Source organism: Clupea harengus, chromosome 7, assembly GCF_900700415.2.
Source record: "Clupea harengus chromosome 7, Ch_v2.0.2, whole genome shotgun sequence".
Taxonomy (NCBI): Eukaryota; Metazoa; Chordata; class Actinopteri; order Clupeiformes; family Clupeidae; genus Clupea; species Clupea harengus.
The window spans coordinates 24756338-24776555 of record NC_045158.1 but is presented as its reverse complement, the minus strand read 5'-3'; the positions used below and the strand labels follow the sequence as shown (position 1 = coordinate 24776555).

The following is a 20218-nucleotide window of genomic DNA, read 5'->3' as shown; positions in this document are numbered from 1 at the left end:
CCCCCTTCTCCTCCCTCTCTCCATCAAGATAATCTCTGTCGCCATCTGGTGGCACAGAAGATATTGCATACTCAAAAGCAGCAAACAATGTGTGTCAATCCAAATTATTTGACACTCTAGGTCAGTGGTTTTCTGATATGAATACTGTCTTGGTTACATGCAAATCTGATGAGAAAAGGCCCAGGAGGTCAGTGTGAACTCCCACATTGTGGTGATGTCTGGATACTATGGTAACTCATCGACCTGTTTACTCTTCCAGACCACAGTAGCCTATCCCTGACACACTATGCAAAGTCCTGCTTTCTTTCAATGATCAGAGCATTTTAATAGCATAGTGTAGGACAGGATGCAGTGTGACACATGTGTTAATGTACTACTGTGACAGTGTCAGTGACTGGGCCCTGTGAAGCTGTGCTTATATACTGTGCTTAACACAGAACTCATTTCACATATTTACCTTTCCATCCCTTTGGACCTTCCATTATATGAATACTGGTCCGCATGTCAGTAACTCCATACGCTACATCTTGACTGACCTGTCTCTCTCTCACACACACACAGTGTCACACACACAGTGTCACACACATACAAACACGCTTGTAGCCTGTCTCACAGCCCCTCTGCGCTGGTCTGAACTATCTGATCCTTTAACACAAACCAGCCTCAGAGACACACACACACACACACACACACACACACACACACACACACACACACACACACACAGTGTCACCCACACACACACACAGTGTCTCCCACAGTGTCTCCCACAGTGTCACACACACACACACACAGCACACTGACAATGCTGGTCAATCCTTTTATTGAACATGTATAAGAACCAACCAACCAACAATCACAATAAATGGCGTCCAAAATACATGGGAATGTACTAATCATCAGTCTGTGTGGACGTCACCTGATACAGTATACACAAGCGCTCTATAGCAGTATGAGCTCAGTGCTGGGACTGCATACTGCATACTGCATACTGCATACAGATATGAGGGAATAGTCCCATGCAGATTGGCCAAAGAGACGTACAGGAACACCTCACTCACAGTTCGCCTTGTCTGTCTGATTGACAGTAGGATGCCGCCATGATGGCAGTGATGCTGAGTGGGAACAGTAACACACACACACACAGCTGTCCAATCTGTCCAGATTGCTCAAGTGATGTCCACCAGCCGTGGCAGTGTGTGAAGTGCCAGGCTGCTGCAGTTCTATCACATTTTCACTTAGTAAAAAAGAACAAACATCTAGTGAGAAAACATCTGATTGTGTCTTTATGGCTTGAGTTCAGTGAGAAAAGATGGCGAAGTGAATACAGTACATGTTTATATGGATCCAGTACTTCCATTAGAATGTGACATGTGTGTGTGTGTGTGTGTGTGTGTGTGTGTGTGTGTGTGTGTGTATGTGTGTGTACACACATTTTTAAAAGATATAACATGGAAGTGAAGTTACGGTGAAACACAATATCTCAACAAAGCAATTTGTTTCACATACATGGAAAACATTCTTACACTCAGGGTTACCAGAGAAAACTACATACACTTCTGGTGTGAAATGTCACTTGAAAAGGCAGTTAAGTTCGGTGGATGTGAACCCTAAGCTGGGAGAACTTATCTTTCATCCAATCCTAATCTCTCTCTCTCTCTCTCTCTCTCTCTCTCTCTCTCTCAGGGACCCCCATATAAACCCTGTTGAAAACAGTCCCATCTCTCATAGCCCTCACAAGCATTCACAGAGTAGAAGTGTCATCTTAAAGAGCGACCCCCCAGCCCCCGCCCAGCTCTCACCATCAGGAAGAGGCTGCGGTGCTGAAGGTGAGGCAAGGGGCTGAGGTGTTTCCCCCTACTGAGGGCCACAGGGGGTGGGGGGGGGCAGAAAGGGGATGGGGAGGGGGGGGGGGGGGGCGGGGGGGCTATGAAGGCCTGGTGATTGGCTGGCCCACGCCCACGTACAGTACGGCCCCACCCTGGCAGAAAGATGCATCAGATGTGGCACTTGACGATGCCTGTGTGTTGTTACTCAGTCTCTTTCCGGTTGCTTCCGCGGTTAGACCAGCTCGTCCAGCAGCGTGCCTAAGCTCTGGTGCGGCTCGGCGGGACCGGCGATGGGCTTGTTGCACATGGGGCACACGCAGCGCACCTCCAGCCACTTGACCAGACACCTGAGGACACACAGGCACAGACACGGTCACACAGGCACAGACACACGGGCACAGACACCTGAGGACACACAGGCACAGACACACAGGCACAGACACCTGAGGACACACAGGCACAGACACACAGGCACAGACACCTGAGGACACACAGGCACAGACACCTGAGGACACACAGGCACAGACACGGTCACACAGGCACAGACACACAGACAGGGTCACACATGCACAGACATCTGTGAACACACAGGCACAGACACGGTCACACAGGCACAGACACACAGACAGAGTCACACAGACACAGACACGGTCACACAGGCACAGACACACAGACAGGGTCACACAGGCACAGACACCTGAGAACACACAGGAAAACAGGCACAGACACGGTCCCACAGGCACAGACACAGTCACACAGGCACAGACACAGTCACACAGGCACAGACACACACACAGACATGTCCCAAACAAAGCCCACACACCAAGCAGTCTCACTACAGTACAATACTTCTCCCAAGCAAATTACAAAATGATGTATACCTGAGATAATATTATGTACAAGCAGTTTCAACAACATGCTTACAGTCCCCTGTGGAGCGCCGGTGCTGTATCTGAGACTGTGTTGTGCAGCACCGGCGCTCCACAGGGGACTGTGCTCTCACCTGTCCTGTTCACCCTGTACACATCAGACTTCACCTACAACACGGAGTCATGCCACATCCAGAAGTTCTCTGATGACTCTGCTGTTGTGGGTTGTATCAGGGATGGACAGGAGGGTGAGTACAGGAGCCTGGTGGACAACTTTGTGCAGTGGTGCAGACACAACCACCTGCAGCTGAACACCTCTAAGACCAAGGAGATGGTGGTGGACTTTAGAAGGTCTCAGCCTCCTCTGCTACCAGTCTCCATCGAGGGGGTCAGTGTGGAGGTGGTCAACACTTACAAATACCTAGGAGTGCATCTGGACAATAAACTGGACTGGTCAGCCAACATTGATGCAATCTACAAGAAGGGTCAGAGCCGTCTCTACTTCCGGAGGAGGTTGAGGTCCTTCAATGTCTGCAACAAACTCCTGCGCATGTTTTACCAGTCGGTGGTTGCCAGCGTCCTCTTTTATGCTGTGGCGTGCTGGGGAGGCAGCATTAAGAAGAGGGATGCGGGGCGACTGGACAGGCTGGTGAGGAAGGCGGGAGCTGTTGTGGGTACCGAACTGGACTGCCTCACAACGGTGGCGGAGAGAAGGACCCTGAGTAGGTTGCTAACTATCTTGGACAATGTCCACCACCCACTACACAGTACTGTCAACGGACAGAAGAGCATATTCAGTGGCAGACTCCTGTCACTGTCATGCTCATCGGACAGGCTGAGGAAGTCCTTTGTCCCCAGGGCCATTCAGCTTTTCAACGCCGCGCAGAAGGGGAGGGGGAGGGAGAGGGAGATGGACTTCTCTGCATGAGTCTACCTCAGTCTGCCCTCCCCTGCTCATCTCATCTCATCTCAGCCCCATGCACAGACTTTACCATCTACATATTCTGCACTATCACTTTGCTCTTTGCACTTTCCAAACACACACACACAAGCACAAGACCACTATCTTGCACTACCCATCCTCACAAGCACAAGAACATTATATATTTTTTTGTACTCTTCACACCAGCAGCACAAGATCACTTTTCACTTTCCTCCTGGACACCGACACTGTCAAAATCATTGCACTCTGTACAATAGGGTCAGACCCTTTCCTGTACCTGGAAACACCCTGTGTGAATATGTTCTCCCTATGTGTATGTATATGTGATTTATGTATGTATGTCGGTGAGGTGTATAAGTGTATTTGTGTATGTGTATAAGCTACTGGATGACCTAAATTTCCCTCGGGATTAATAAAGTATCCATCTATCTATCTATCTATCTATCTATCTATCTACAAAACAGAAGTTTAACATTTTTGAGAATTAACTTCAACATTCTGGGAAAACGCACCATCATGTGACCTGCGCAAACATCTGCACCAGCTGGTGCAGCAAAGGGCCACAGAGAACCACCAAGCACCTCACACACACACACACACACACACACACACACACACACCACACACACACACACACACCAAGCACCTCACACACACACACACCAAGCACCTCACACACACACACACACACACACACACACACCAAGAACCTCACACACACACAAACACACACACACACACACACACACACACACACACCACACCAAGCACCTCACACACACCAAGCACCTCACACACACACACACACACACACACCAAGAACCTCACACACACACAAACACACACACACACACACACACACACACACACACACACACACCTACACAAACACACACACGTACACACAAACACACACACACACCAAGCACCTCACACACACACACACACACACACACACACACACACACAAACACCTCACACACACACAAACACACCAAGCACCTCAAACACACACACACACACACACACACACACACACACACACACACACCAAGCACCTCACACACACACAAACACACACACACACCAAGCACCTCACACACATCAAGCACCTCACACACACACAAACACACACACACACACACACACACACCTACACAAACACACACCCCCACACACACACACACACACACAAACACACACTAAGCACCTCACACACACACACCAAGCACCTCACACACACACACACACACACACACCCCAAGAACCTCACACACAAACACACACACAAACACCTCACACACACACAAACACACCAAGCACCTCAAACACACACGCACACACACACACACACACACACACACACACACCAAGCACCTCACACACACACAAACACACACACACACCAAGCACCTCACACACATCAAGCACCTCACACACACACAAACACACACACACACACACACACCTACACAAACACACACCCACACACACACACACACACACAAACACACACTAAGCACCTCACACACACACACCAAGCACCTCACACACACACACCCCAAGAACCTCACACACAAACACACACACACACACCAAGCACCTCACACACAATCAACTGGTGTGACATTTGAACAGACTCTAGGAAAGTGTGACGCGGAATTACTCACTTCCTGTGAAAGGCATGTTGGCATGGCAACACTCCCAGATCATCCTTCACCTTGAAATCTTCCAGACACACGGCACATGTCTGCTGCGGAGAGCAACAGGGTAGGGGACAGTTAGTCTGCACTGCATCACACTCACGCAGCTTCAACATGACATGACATCAAAATAACACACGCATTGCTGCCTTCAGATCACATACAGGGAAAAAAAGGCTGAACTCAATATTAATTACACACTTGATGAGAAAGTGAAGATAGATGTCTCTCCTTACCCCATGAAGACTCAGCTTCTTAGTGTCCCCTTTCAAAATAACCTGTGAACACCAACATGAGGGGGATGCCATCAACAATCTTCCTACCCATAAATGCCAACAGGTTTAAAGTTGAGGTTTTAAGATGCTGGAGAACTCCACACTCACCTCCTTATATCCAAACCGCTCGCTCTGGGCCTGGTGTCTCAGTTTGCTGTGGACAGAGAGGTCAAACATGTTGGTTTGTTATCAGAGGTTATTCACACAGTGTCCACCAGGTGGTGCTGCAGAGCTGTGAGGCCATGTTCAGTAGTAGGACGCGTCTGCAGCGGCCATGTTTGTTTGGGTTTTCTCAACCACTGATTAGGAAATCCCATTCTGACCCCAGCGCTGGGCTGGAAGTTCCGTGACTACCCCACCTCAGCTGACTAACAGATAATTACACAAACACACAAGCAAAGTCACCCGAGCACATCGAACCCTAACCCAGGAACCCCCCGCCAAAAGCAACATTCCTAGAAGCTGAGTGAGAAGTGTTGGCTCTCGGTTGTGTTTTGGTTAATGCTCTAACAGAGGGTGGGGCTTACTGTAACATAGGCCACAGTGAAGTACACACTGCACATGTGTGTGAGAATACTGATTACGATTGCACAGCCACAAACATACTGTACATGTGGGTAAGAATACTGAATACGACTGCACAGCCAAGTAAACACTACACATGTGTGTAAGAATACTGAATAAGACTGCACACTCATCCGTAATACTGTTTCTCCTTACAGAGCTAATACTACACCTGAGTTTTCATTAGGACTTAATAACAGAACCCTTGTATGGAGTTACATGCCCTTCTTGGACAGGCTGCTCTAGATGCTGCATTAGGGATAGACGCTGCATGCACTGACAGACGCAGCAACAAGTATTTTGACTGGGCAGAGCTTCTAGTACTGACAGTAACAGCTGGAGAACCGTCAGATGTTGTGGATCTGTAACAGGAACAATCTGTTCAGAATGTTCAGCAGGGTTTTAAACAAACAGCTCATCCAGACAAGGTTATTACTGCAGCTGTGTGTTCAACCCCAGACATGCTCAATCATGAGTCATAGCGAGGGGGTGGGGGCGTACAGGACTAAAGTGCCCCAACCCCCCACCCCCACCCCGTCATTCATTAGCTGAGCTGAATGATTCACCCCGTGGTCTTGCACACATAATCACAGGTTTCATTCAATGGACCGAATCAAGGGTGTACGGAATGCTAATTGAGTGTGAGGCGCTGTGTGTGTGTGTGTGTGTTTGTGTGTGTGTGCATGTGTGTGTGTGTGTGGGTGTGTGGGTGTTGGTGTGTTGGTGTGTTTGTGTGTGTGTGTGTGTGTGTGTGTGTGTGTGTGTGTTGGTGTGTTGGTGTGTTTGTGTGTGTGAGGAGCTGTGTGTGTGTGTGTGTGTGTGTGTGTGTGTGGGTGTGGGCGTGTTGGTGTGTTGGTGTGTTTGTGTGTGTGAGGAGCTGTGTGTGTGTGTGTGTGTGTGTGTGTGTGTGTGTGTGTGTGTGTGTGTGTGTGGAGCTGTGTGTGTGTGTGTGAAGAGCTGTGTGTAATTTCCATCTGATGTCTGCATCAACACTCTACTGTCTCTGCTGCTGGAGGACACAGAGACGCTGCCCTGTGGAGCCTCACATGTACACGGAGTCCTTGGGCACAGACTCTCCTCCTTGGGCACAGATTATTATCCTTGGGCACAGACTCCCATCCTTGGGCACAGACTCCCATCCTTGGGCACAGATTATTATCCTTGGGCACAGACTCCCACCCTTGGGCACAGACTCCCATCCTTGGGCACAGACTCTCCTCCTTGGGCACAGACTCTCATCCAGGGTGACTTACAAGTCAGGTACAAAGCAAGTAAATACGTTGAAAACGACATTGAAAGCAAAGTGCTATGAGGCTTTGATCCCGATAAGGAAGAAAATATATTTTTTAGTGCGCCAACATTCAGGTTTTTTTTCCAGGCTGGGAATACAAAGGTTACAGTAGACCACTCTCTGGGTTTCGGATTGAAAGTCAATTCAGTAATTCAGTGAGTAAGTCATCCAGAACAGGCCACTGGAGGAGTCCGGGTTGTGGGGTAAGAGGTGCTGTTTAAGAGGTGCTGTTTAAGGGTTAGGGTTTGACCCTCTTGCATCAGGCAGAGACACTGCGTTGCCATGTACGATGATTCATCAGGCAGAGTCACTGCATACGACTGCATTGCCATGTACAATGATTCATCAGGTCCTCATTTGATGTGTGGCTTTTCTCTGGATCCTATTCTGTTTAAGACGTCTAATAAGGCAGATATGAGTCTGTCTGTCTGTCTGCATGCCTCCGGGCTCCGGCACGCAGCACATACTAACTTCAAAGGCACAGCTTTCCAGTGAAGCAGTGAATACAAACTAGCCATTGTGCTGTGCTATGCCAACCATGGCAGAGAGAGGACGCAGATGTGAAGGCAAGTGGTTTAATGTCAGATCCCACCAGCCCAGGGACTTATCAAACCTGCCCTGACCACAAGAGATTAGTCTACGTGTTTTCCTCCTCACTTGAAGCCCATGCTTAACTATGTGAGCGATGCTTAACACACTGCAAAAATTGAAATCTTAGTATCATAAATATCATAAATCAAGGCAATATATGCTTGTTTTTTGTCTGACAAGATATTTAGTCATTTTTGTAATGCTAGAGTATGTTACTTGCTTCAAGCGTTTCAGTCTTTAATTATCTTAATAAGGTATTATAACTTGTTACTGAGATTTTATTACGGGTTCTGAGCAAGTTAATGCTTCAAACAAGTTTGATCACCGCTGACAAGTACATAACTGCTTTGTCAAAGTCAGAATCAAGATAAATGTACTTGTTTTTACTAGTCTGGCCACACTAGTTTTAAGATAAATGTGGGTTCTTTCTAACAGAATCTTGGTAAGTCAAACTTTCCTGTTCTGTTGGCAGATCATTTTGCTTATTTTAAGTAATATATCCCCCATTTTCTTACTTTTTTTCTTGTTTTTGAAAGCTGAATTTTTGCAGTGCAGAAGGTTGTTGTGGGCTGTCCCTCAAACACTTCATCGGTCTGAGGAGGACGGTGAGAACATGAGCCCTGAGTTTCAGTCTGAGAAGGACACTGGTGTGCAGCTCTGTGTTTCATGGTTGAGGAATCCTTTCATGTGCTTCTTTGTGAACACAAGTAACCCTGGAGACAGCAAGGAACAGCAGTGGTGTTCCGCAAACACACATGACATGACTGAGACACACTCTTTCTCTGCCTCACTTTATCTCCCTCGCTTTCTCTCTCCATCTCTCTCTATCTCTCTCTCTCTCTCTCTCTCTCTCTCTCTCTATGTTCTGGCCTTGTAAGGGTGCATTTAATGAAAATGATCAGATTTCCAAGCTTCACACTTTTGCTTGCCTCCATCTGGCTGCTCTGATGACAAACCCTTGCTGAGAACCTCGACACTCATTACAATATCTCATACTTGGCCACCCTGCTGACTGCATGATAGAAACCTGTGCAATGCCATGAAGTATGAAGGTTAGGATACATCTCATTGCCTGCAGAAGTAGTGTGACTCAGAGGTGCAAAGGGTTCATCAACACCTACAGAGCTATACTACATCATTTCCTAACCTGACTGTAAGACATAGAGTATGTAAACATGCTGGGACAGGCCTGAGCATCTGTGTCATACACATGCTGTCATTTCTTACCTCGTAACGCTATAACTTTTCCACACTGAAATCCAACTGTAGTTTCCCAAATCGTTCTGAGTGAAGAGAGATATGAGAGATGTGAGCCTGCATGAGATGGAGTATGCCATTCACTGTCAGATTGGGTCTCCAGCTGTCAGATGGAGTAAGTCTCTAACGTTTAGATGGAGTAAGTCTCTAACGTTTAGATGGAGTAAGTCGGTAGCTGTTAGATGGAGTACGCCATTCACTGTCTGATGGAGTAAGTCTAACGTTTAGATGGAGTAAGTCTCCATCTTATAGACGGAGTAAGTCTGTAGCTGTTAGATGGAGTTAATCTCTAGTGTTGAGGTGGAGTAAATCGGTAGCTGTTAGATGGAGTAAGTCTGGAGCTTAGATGGAGTAAGTCTGGAGCTGTCTAATGGAGTAAGTCTGTAGCTGAGTGGAGAACCCGGCGTGGCTTATAATAGCAGATCGGAGGTGTTGATATAAGTTTACATTCCCAGCAGATGAGGAGGCCCTGGGCCTGTGAGCACCTCCCTCTCGCAGAAGCCTCAGTGCTGTCAGAGAGCCAATAGTGGGGCAGATAACTGTAACAATCGTTCAAAAGTGGATACAAGCACCAAATTTGGTATATTTATCCCTCTGGGGTCATTCATTGAATAAAGAACGTTAGCCACTTAAGTTTCAAAACTACAAGGAGACACAAGAGAGAGAGAACAGAACAGGACAGGGCATAGCAGGACAGGACAGGACAGGACAGGACAGGACAGGACAGGACAGGACAGGACAGGGCAGGGCATAGCAGGACAGGGCAGGACAGGGCAGGACAGGACAGGACAGGGCATAGCAGGACATAGCATAGCAGGACAGGACAGGACAGGACAGGACAGGGCATAGCAGGACAGGACAGGGCATAGCAGGACAGGGCAGGACAGGGCAGGACAGGACAGGACAGGGCATAGCAGGACAGGGCAGGACAGGGCATAGCAGGACAGGACAGGACAGGACAGGACAGGACAGGACAGGGCATAGCAGGACAGGACAGGACAGGTCAATGGTGGGAAGGGGTTTCACATCAGGGTAGAGGAATCAGACATATTCATGTAAAGGGACAGGAAGTGCTAATGTAAAGGGACAGGAAGCGAGTTAAGAGAAAAGAGTTACAGTGGCTGATGCTTTCTGGAATTACAGAGCAAACTGAATTATCACCCCACAGCTGCACACACCACTGCAGTAGATATGAAAGCAAAGAAACCACACACACACACACACACACACACACACACACAATTTCTGATGGAAGTGTACTGAGAACATGCAGGACATTTGTTCTAGCTGAGCAGTGTGAGTGCTTGTGTTGCTGCTCACAGTGTATTTCTGCCTGGTTTCTGCACAGCGCTCATTTCCGATTGCACTTGTCACTGTGACACCGGTTGCCCTGCGCACACTGATGCCTGTTTCTGCATGTCAATACTGCCAACGTCCTGCCTTCTAGAGCTCATTTCCTGTTGCTGTGGCCTTTCACACCATTGATCCCTCAGCTCGTCAGTGGAGACCAAACATCTGAGGATGACCCAGCAGCCCAGGGTCAGCCATGTTGGCTCCTGTACACCCCCTGCAGCCCAGGGTCAGCCATGTTGGCTCCTGTTCACCCCCTGCAGCCCAGGGTCAGCCATGTTGGCTCCTGTACACCCCCTGCAGCCCAGGGTCAGCCATGTTGGCTCCTGTACACCCCCAGCAGCCCAGGGTCAGCCATGTTGGCTCCTGTACACCCCCAGTCATGTTTGGCTCAAATCTCTTCACACGTTTAGAGTGGTGTGTGCTCTAAACAAAGCAATTATCTGACTGCATGTACCTCCAACTGCATGCACCTCCAACTGCATGTATCTCCAACTGCATAATACTCCGACTGCATGTACCTCCAACTGCATGTACTCCGACTGCATGCATCTCCAACTGCATGTACCTCCGACTGCATGTATCTACAACTGCATGTACTTCTCACTGCATACAACTCTGACTGCATGCACATCTGACTGCATACAACTCTGACTGCATGCACATCTGACTGCATGTACCTCTGACTGCATGCACATCTGACTGCATACAACTCTGACTGCATGCACCTCTGACTGCATACAACTCTGATGCATGTTCTCTGATGCATGTACTGTGACTGCATATACTCTGATGCATGTACTGTGATGTATGTACTCTAACTGCATTAGTCTGATGCATGTGCTCTGCCTAAACCTTCCTTAGCTGTCAGGTGTCCTCCTCACCTGATGAAGTAGCAGCAGAAGATGAGACTGAGGACGAACACAAAGATGCCCGTGCCGAAGATCACCATGTAGATGTTGAGTGGCAGGTCGTGGAATGTGATGGGGGGCATGGTGCAGGTTCTGTTGGAGTAGACCAGTCCCAAACCACAGAAACACCCTGAGAGCAGAGGAGGAGAGGAGGAGAGGAGGAGAGGAGGGGGGGAAGAGAGGGGGAAGAGAGGAGAGGAGAGGAGAGGAAGGAGGGGAGGAGAGGAGAGGAGGAGGAGGAGAGGAGGTGAGGAGGGGAGAGGAAGGAGAGGAGGTGAGAAGGGGAGAGGAAAGAGAGGAGAGGAGAAGAGAGGAGAGAAGAGGAGAGGAACATGTGAATCATGATGTCAATATTATAGAATTCAAGAGACACAGAAAGAGAGAGAGAGAGAGAAGGAGAGGGAGAGGCCTCAGAGAGAGAGAAAGATAAAGGGAAGATAAATTCATCATATTATAGCCTAGTAAGGTGATGAATCTCTTCTGCTTGACTGTAAGTGAGAGAGCAGATCACTATGGGAATGTGGCGAACACAGAGAGATCACACTGCTCCAATCACACTGGGCTACAACAAGCCATTATGGTCAGTTCTGAGGCGACCTGCTCCAGTCACACTGGGCCATTACGGACAGTTCTGAGGCGACAACGGCTCTTTTGGACCAGCCTCTACGTCACCCTCTCAGTGATGATCACTGTTCCTGCTCTGCATGATGTCTGGGCCTCTACGTCACTCAATGGTCGGCCCAGACATGAGGCATGACAGGCGGGAAAATGGAGGGGTTCAGGGTGATAAGAATGGCAAACTGTTCTTAAGTACACAACACACCACTATGTCAGACAAAAACAGGGTTATCATAGCCATTCAGCTGTAGCTGTTGTGTGTGTGTGTGTGTGTGTGTGTGTGTGTGTGTGTGTGTGTGTGTGTGTGTGTGTGTGTGTGTGTGTGTGTGTGTGTGTGTGTGTGTGTCTGTAAGAGAGTGCTCTACACTGTTTTACTCTCCCCAGAGACTCAGTACACAGCAGAGGAATGCACAGGTATGACTGGCACACTGACGAGGGTGTGTGTGTGTGTGTGTGTGTGTGTGTGTGTGCGCTGTTGGTTCTGGCATGACTGGAACGTTGGCATGCCCCTTCCCTTCAGGTGAGGGCACTCTGAGGGAGCTTGACTGTGGTGGGGATATTTAAGCTTCACAATAGGAATGTATGTGTGTGTGTGTGTCTGTTAGTGTGTGTGTGTGTGTGTGTGTGTGTGTGTGTGTGTGTGTGTTTGTGAGTATGTGTGCGTGTGGTGGTTTCTAGTTTGTCGCCAGAAAGTATTTTCCTCTGAATGTGTTCATTGTTGACCAAAGTCAAGAGTCAGTGCCAAAACGCCTCACATTTCAGATTCCTGACTCACACACACACACTGCACATAAACATTCCCAAACACACACACACACACACACACACACACACAAGCACACACACACTTCCTCAAATGACCTTCCCTGACTGTCTCCTCTAAATTAAAACATTCACTGAGTTTGGCCACAGTAGATAAATTAATCACTCAATGCTTGAGATCCATTTATTTATTTACCAATCTATTTAGGCTTAGGTCATTTACCTGACCTTAGGAGTGACGATGCTATGGGAAATCTAAATCTCAATCTAATTCTAAACGGCTCTAGAAAAGGACCAAAGAAGAACCTGGAAAGAAATGGAAAGTCTCCTCCTGAAAACACACCACCTCTGTGAGTGACTGACCGAGTCTCTCACACGCTGAAAGCACGCCTGGAAGAATCGATGAAGAGTCCAGGTAATTTTCTCTCCACAAATGAAGAGGTCACTCTTTTTATTTGTCTCATTCGAAATGTCAGTTGAGGTTTCCCATTTATCACTGAAATCCATTACCATTATCACCTTGCCACTGTTTTTACACACACACACACACACACACACACACACACACACACACACACACACACACACACACACACACACACACACACACACAGAGAGAGAGAGTGTGTGTAAAATGCTGACTTGTGTCTGGTAAAAGGCCTGTTCATTAGAACATCTGTCATTTACCTTTTCGTGTGATCTTGTAAACAGAAACTCAGGACATGATGAGTATAGATGTTAGGTGATGTTACTACTGCAATCTGCTTGCTTATTTCACTCTCACTGTCCTTCCCTAAGTTTGTGTCTGAATACTGTCTTTCTCTGTCTCTGTGTGTGGGTGTTGTTCTACTCTTGTTGTAAAAGACCCCTCTCTTCCTGTGTGAATGTGTGAATGTGTGTGTGTGTGTGTATGTAGGGGTGCTGTACTCTCATTGGTGCCTGGGGAATCAGGGAGAGGGGGAGAGGGGAGGAGATGGAGGAATGAGAGAGGGGAGGGGAGGAGGAGGAGAGGATAAGGAGGAATGAGAGAGGGGAGGAGAGGGAAGGAGAGAGAGGAGTGAGAGAGGGGACGAGAGAGAGGAGGAGAGAGAGGAGTGAGAGAGGTGAGGAGAGGAGGAGGAGATAGGGGAGGAGAGGAGAGGAGGAGGAGGAGAGATAGGAGATGGAGGAGATTGAGGAATAAGAGAGGGGAGGAGAGAAGAGATGGAGGAATGAGAGAGGGGAGGAGAGAAGAGATGGAGGAATGAGAGAGGGGAGGAGAGGAGGGGGAGAGAGAGGGGAGGAAGATGAAATGCTTTCAGATAATAACAGCTTCCTTTCATGCAGTCACACACACACACACACACACACACACATTCACACTAGACACATATACACATACACATATGCATGCACACAGTCACAGTCACACACATATACAGACATACAAATATATGCATGCAAAGTCACACACACATACGCTCAAACTAGACACATACACATATATACACATATGCATCCACACAGTCACACACACACACATTCACACCACACTGTCACACTAGACACATACACAGTCACACACATACATTCACACTCTCACACTAAACACATACACACATATACACTTACACACACACACACTAGACACATACACACATATACACATACATATATGCATGCACAGTCACACACACACTCTCACACTAGACACATACACACATACATATATGCATGCAGTCACACACACACACACACTCTCACACTAGACACATACACACATACATATATGCATGCACAGTCACACACACACACACACACTCACACTAGACACATACACACATATACACTTACACACACACACACACACACACACACACACACACACACACACACACACACACACACACACACACACACACACACACACACACACACACACACACACACACACACACACACACACACACACACACACACTCACACTAGACACATACACACATGTACACTTACACACACACACACACACACACACACACACACACACACACACATGCTCACACCACACCCACCTATCATGCTGTCATTGTTGAGAGGGTGGAGACCACATCTGCTGTGCTGTGATGTGTGACCCGTCCCCTGCAAGAATGTCTGTGTGTTTCTGTTGCACATCAGTGCAAACATACTTTCCCAGGGAGGAACACACTCTGGGATGGATATGCCAGATGTGGTGTGTGTGTGTGTGTGTGTGTGTGTATGCTGTGTGGTGTGAATGTGTGCGTGGCCTGGATATGGACTAGATCTCTTTCTTCTGTTGCTGCTAAGCATAGTCACACACACAAGCGCTCAATGCAAAGCAACCTGGGGCATGGGTGCTACCATCTGGCGGGGTGCTAGCAGGTTTTCGAAGGCCAGCAAAGCTCGTCTCTGCCCGGAGGTCAACAGAGGATTCTTTATATGGATTCTATGGAAACAGAATGCAGGTAGAACATTTGGCACAAGGAAGCTTCATGTGTTCTAGATTTCTAAGCTTTCTGAGAGAGTTCCAGAGGCATCCTCACAGGAAACACACTGCGCCCTCTCACACACACACACTGTGCCTTCTCATCCTCATGGCAAACACACACACACCACAAACTCTTCTGATCTGATAAGCTGTGCTGTGTTCTCGCCCACCTCCTGCACGAATGTGGGTCACACTGCTGAGATGCTGTGTGTGTGTGTGTGTGTGTGTGTGTGTGTGTACATATGTGTGTATGTGGAGGGGGTTGAGTTCCTGCCTGTTGAGTACCTGTCTACAGTCACTGCATAGATGTTTACCATCACCTGCTTACAATGCATCCTATACATGGTCTGTGTGCTTTGAGCATGTATGTGGCCATAACTCACTGGCCAGAGGTTCATTTGAGAAGTTGAGGTTTGCTGTGCTCCTGGTTACCACCTAACCCCAACCCCAACCCCAACCCCCCACCCTAAGCCTAACCCCCTCACCCTAACCCTCACCCCAATAACCACACCCTATACTTACACCTAACCAGCTAACACAGCTCATGTGAGATGTTGAGGCCTGCTGTGCTCCTGGTGACACGTTGACTTTTCTGGTGCTGGCAACCTTTCTGTTGCGTTGGTAACGTGTACATCCTGACTGGTGATGTCTGTCCTCGTTAGGCTCCCAGTGTAATGAATAAACCATACATAAAGCCATAGACCATATCTGTGTGTGTGTGTGTGTGTGTGTGTGTGTGTGTGCCATACATTAACCGCTCAGGCAGTCTATCTTGTGGGCAACCGTTTGACCAGTCAGACTTCCTGCCCCGTGGGTATGAATAGCAGGCCATATTGACACTGTGTGTGTGTGTGAGTGTGTGTGTGTGTGTGTGTGTGTGTGTGTGCGTGTAGGGCAGACTAGGCTACTGACAGCGCAGTCGAGCGCCAGCGTCAGCGTCAGCCAACCAGCCAGTCTTCGCTCCGCTTGTTGCAAAACCACTGACCTATATCTACAGTCTCCGTGGGCACACCGCCGAGTTGCCGTGGCAACAGTCCCCCACTTCTCCTGACAGCTCATGTTCTCGGGATCAAGATGGAGAAATATGGGTCTGTGCAGGTGCCGTCCCTTCCTCCCCCCACAAACGGGTCTACATGATGACGGCCATTCACCTCTTCACAAAAAAGGGGTGTGTGTAGTGACCCCCCCCTCCGAATCAGCCTAACCGTTCCTCCGCTACGGACCAACCAGCCCCTCTGCCTCCCCTGCATATACATATGTGTGTGTCATGCATTCACCTACTACTGTGCTTATATATGAGTGTGTGTCATGCATTCACTTACTACTGTGCTTATATGTGTGTGTCATGCGTTCACTTACTACTGTGCTTATATGTGTGTGTGTCCTGCGTTCACCTACTACTGTGCTTATATATGAGTGTGTGTCATGCATTCACTTACTACTGTGCTTGTGTGTGTGTGTCATGCATTCACTTACTACTGTGCTTATATATGAGTGTGTCATGCATTCACCTACTACTGTGCTTATATATGTGTGTGTCCTGCGTTCACCTACTACTGTGCTTATATATGTGTGTGTCATGCATTCACTTACTACTGTGCTTATATGTGTGTGTGTGTCATGCATTCACTTACTACTGCTGTGCTTATGTGTGTGTGTGTCCTGCATTCACCTACTACTGTGCTTATATGTGTGTGTGTCATGCATTCACTTACTACTGTGCTTATATGTGTGTGTGTGTCATGCATTCACTTACTACTGCTGTGCTTATGTGTGTGTGTGTCATGCATTCACCTACTACTGTGCTTATATATGAGTGTGTGTGTCATGCATTCACTTACTACTGCTGTGCTTATGTGTGTGTGTGTCATGCATTCACCTACTACTGTGCTTATATATGTGTGTGTCATGCATTCACTTACTACTGTGCTTATATGTGTGTGTGTGTGTCATGCATTCACCTACTACTGTGCTTGCAAACCAGGAACTAGAGGCCGGACGTAACTTGAGGGACTTTCTGAGAGCCGTCCACGAGTCAGTGATTAGGCCCAGTCATAAGGCCCTACTGTAAGAGCTGCTCATTGCATTAAGTTCCAGGTGCTCATCAAACATCCATCCAGCCGACACCAGCCCCAGTGTCTACGCAGACGCACTCCAGCCGACACCAGCCCCAGTGTCTACGCAGACGCACTCCAGCCGACACCAGCCCCAGTGTCTACGCAGACGCACTCCAGCCGACACCAGCCCCAGTGCCTATGCAGACGCACTCCATCAGAGACAATATAATTAAATATAATTAATTGTCAGGTTTTTAATGGCACACACGACACACTGGAACACACACGTGCATATATGGAGGCGACACAGGACACACACACACACACGCAGGTAGGCCTGAGGTCGCGGTGAATTTATTTTCTGCTTTTTCCCATCCTGGACCGTCCTTCCTCAAGGACCCCCCAGGAGCAGTGGGCAACTTGTAGCGCCCAGGGACCAAGTGAAGTGAACTGTCCATCTTTGGTCAGGGATGGACATGTGTTCTGTTATTTTGCCCCAGTGTCTATGCAGACGCACTCCGTCAGAGACCAGCCCCAGTGTCTATGCAGACACACTCCATCAGAGACCAGCCCCAAGTGTCTACGCAGAAGCACTCCATCAGAGACCAGCTGGGAAACATGAACATACACACACACGCTACACAACAGTCAGCCTCAAGTCATCTCTGTTTCTGTGGAAGAAGAAAAAAGACCACAATGCTTTGTGTTTGGTGGCTGATCGATATGGAACCCACATGAAACAGAACTCCACTGCATTCCATATGATTGTTCTCCACTACATGTTTAGTACAGAGAAGCCTGATCGATATGGAACACACATGAAACAGAACTCCACTGCATTCCATATGATTGTTCTCCACTACATGTATGAGGTACAGAGACACCTGATCCTGAGGCTCCAGAAGATCAGAGGAGAAAGGAATAAAGCTGACATGAATTTACTTTGCTTTCTTCATCAGCCTAATCCAGCCGTTTCCACAGACTCCTCACAAAAACACAGGACACCAGAGGTGGCCGCCACTGTGTGTGTGTGTGTGTGTGTGTGTGTGTGTGTGTGTGTGTGTGTCTGGGCTTACACATCAGCAGTCAGAGAACAGAGGAAACTTCATCTCTGATAAATCAACACTGGCACGCAGTCTCTGCACAACATGTAGTTTTCCAACAGCAGTCTGTGGAGCCAGTCTAGCCTCGACTCATTACACCGACGCTAAACTTAGGGGCCAAATGATCTAACGACCATGAAAACACCAGCTGAGTCTCCTGTCATCTGCTGACAGACCCAATCAAGGTCCTGAGCCATGCCATAACAGTCATGAACACACACACACACACACACACAGACAGTTCAGAGCGTGAACACTGACTTCAACCTTCAACGACAAGTGGCAACATTACTGTGTGTCAGTGTGTGACATAAAAGGGTGTTTAATAGCTGACTCTTATTCATCTTAAAACAAATAAGGACAGATTGGCCTATGAGCTAGCTTGATTGAATTCAATACATTATTTCTATGAATTAAATCAAAGTAAGCCTACACAGAAATGTCAGCATGTTATGCTTCCTGAACCAAACCTCAGTGAAGTAATAACTGCCATAATGTCTCTATCTCCATCTTGTTTTTGCCCACAACTTTTGTTTTGATCAACGACATGTCATTGCCATGACGCCACCGATTAGGCTACCTTTCTCCCCAGACTCGGCTACAACGCAGGATCTTACCGTTACACCACTGAAATGGGTGCATCAATGGAGATGGGTTGGATGTGGACGGAAGATGGGTGTTTATAAACAAAGAGCCGATGCCCTTTGTCTGTCCTGTTTATGTCCTCCGTTATCGCGACAAAAATCACCGCGCGAACGAATGAACACTACGTCCCTTCATCTAATTTATACGCCGAACACTAAAAACATAAACAGTAGGCTATTCACTAAATAGCGAATTCCTAATCCGCGTTTATCATACACAGAACTGAGCTACCGTTAGCCTTAAGTTGTGCCCCAGAAGGGATGTGGTACTAACGTTATTGTTTACACGGCGGCACATGACTGTGAAAGTACATTCGTGATGTTGTCGCGTTTTCCCAACGTTTCCATTTGTTTGAGGTGTCAGGCAGTTGTCGCTGTTTGAATGCTGATAAAATAGATACGATGTCAGTAACATACAGTAATCCTGGTATCCATTGAGGAGTGTAGACGTAGACCATGCCGTTACTTCCCACCCCCTCTCAACGACGAGGGACATGAAATGAAACCAATGAAACGAGTCTTTTCAACCTACGCACTATATGTCAGCGTAGACTATAAAACAGGATCTTTTCACCTGCACAGAGCGCTACTTGTTCTTTCAGACCTACTTGTTCTTTGAGACCCGTTACGTTTCCTGTTAAAGTTATTATTTAGTGAGACCTTTTTATAAACTTGTATGGATACAAAATTCAGCGCACTGAAGCAGACTTTTGTGCAACTGTCAGTTGTTTTTTGAAGAAGTGAAAATGAGGAACCTTTTAAGAAGGAACAGAACAGTTTGAGTTAATAGTATGAAATGATGTCGCCAACCGCCAGTGCAACCCCAACCTACAATGTTTGTGCATAACGTGAGGCTAGAAGTTGAAAAAGTGCTGTGCTGTGCATGTGAAAGCGGTGGGTGTGGGCACACAAACTGGTTCTTCTACATCTGCACTCGTCCGTGGACGTGTAAAGAGTGGGATCCCC

At 47.7% G+C, this 20218-nt stretch overlaps 1 protein-coding gene across 2 annotated transcripts; it reads right to left on the bottom strand.

The window, feature by feature from the left end:
* Positions 1–1197: 1197 nt before the first annotated feature.
* Positions 1198–19900, bottom strand: rnf122 (ring finger protein 122). Of its 2 annotated transcripts, none has more exons than XM_031570922.2 (6): positions 19226–19900; positions 11557–11713; positions 5728–5773; positions 5581–5622; positions 5312–5391; positions 1198–2176 (listed from the first exon to the last, which is right to left on the bottom strand). In XM_031570922.2, the coding sequence occupies exons 1-6, from the start codon at positions 19248–19250 to the stop codon at positions 2062–2064; spliced, it is 465 nt and encodes a 154-aa protein (XP_031426782.1). In that variant the 5' UTR covers positions 19251–19900; the 3' UTR covers positions 1198–2061. The 2 variants fall into 2 exon arrangements, with proteins under 2 accessions (XP_031426782.1, XP_012676901.1); XM_012821447.3 differs by having other exon boundaries at positions 5312–5394; positions 19226–19892.
* Between the last annotated feature and the right edge of the window lie 318 nt (positions 19901–20218).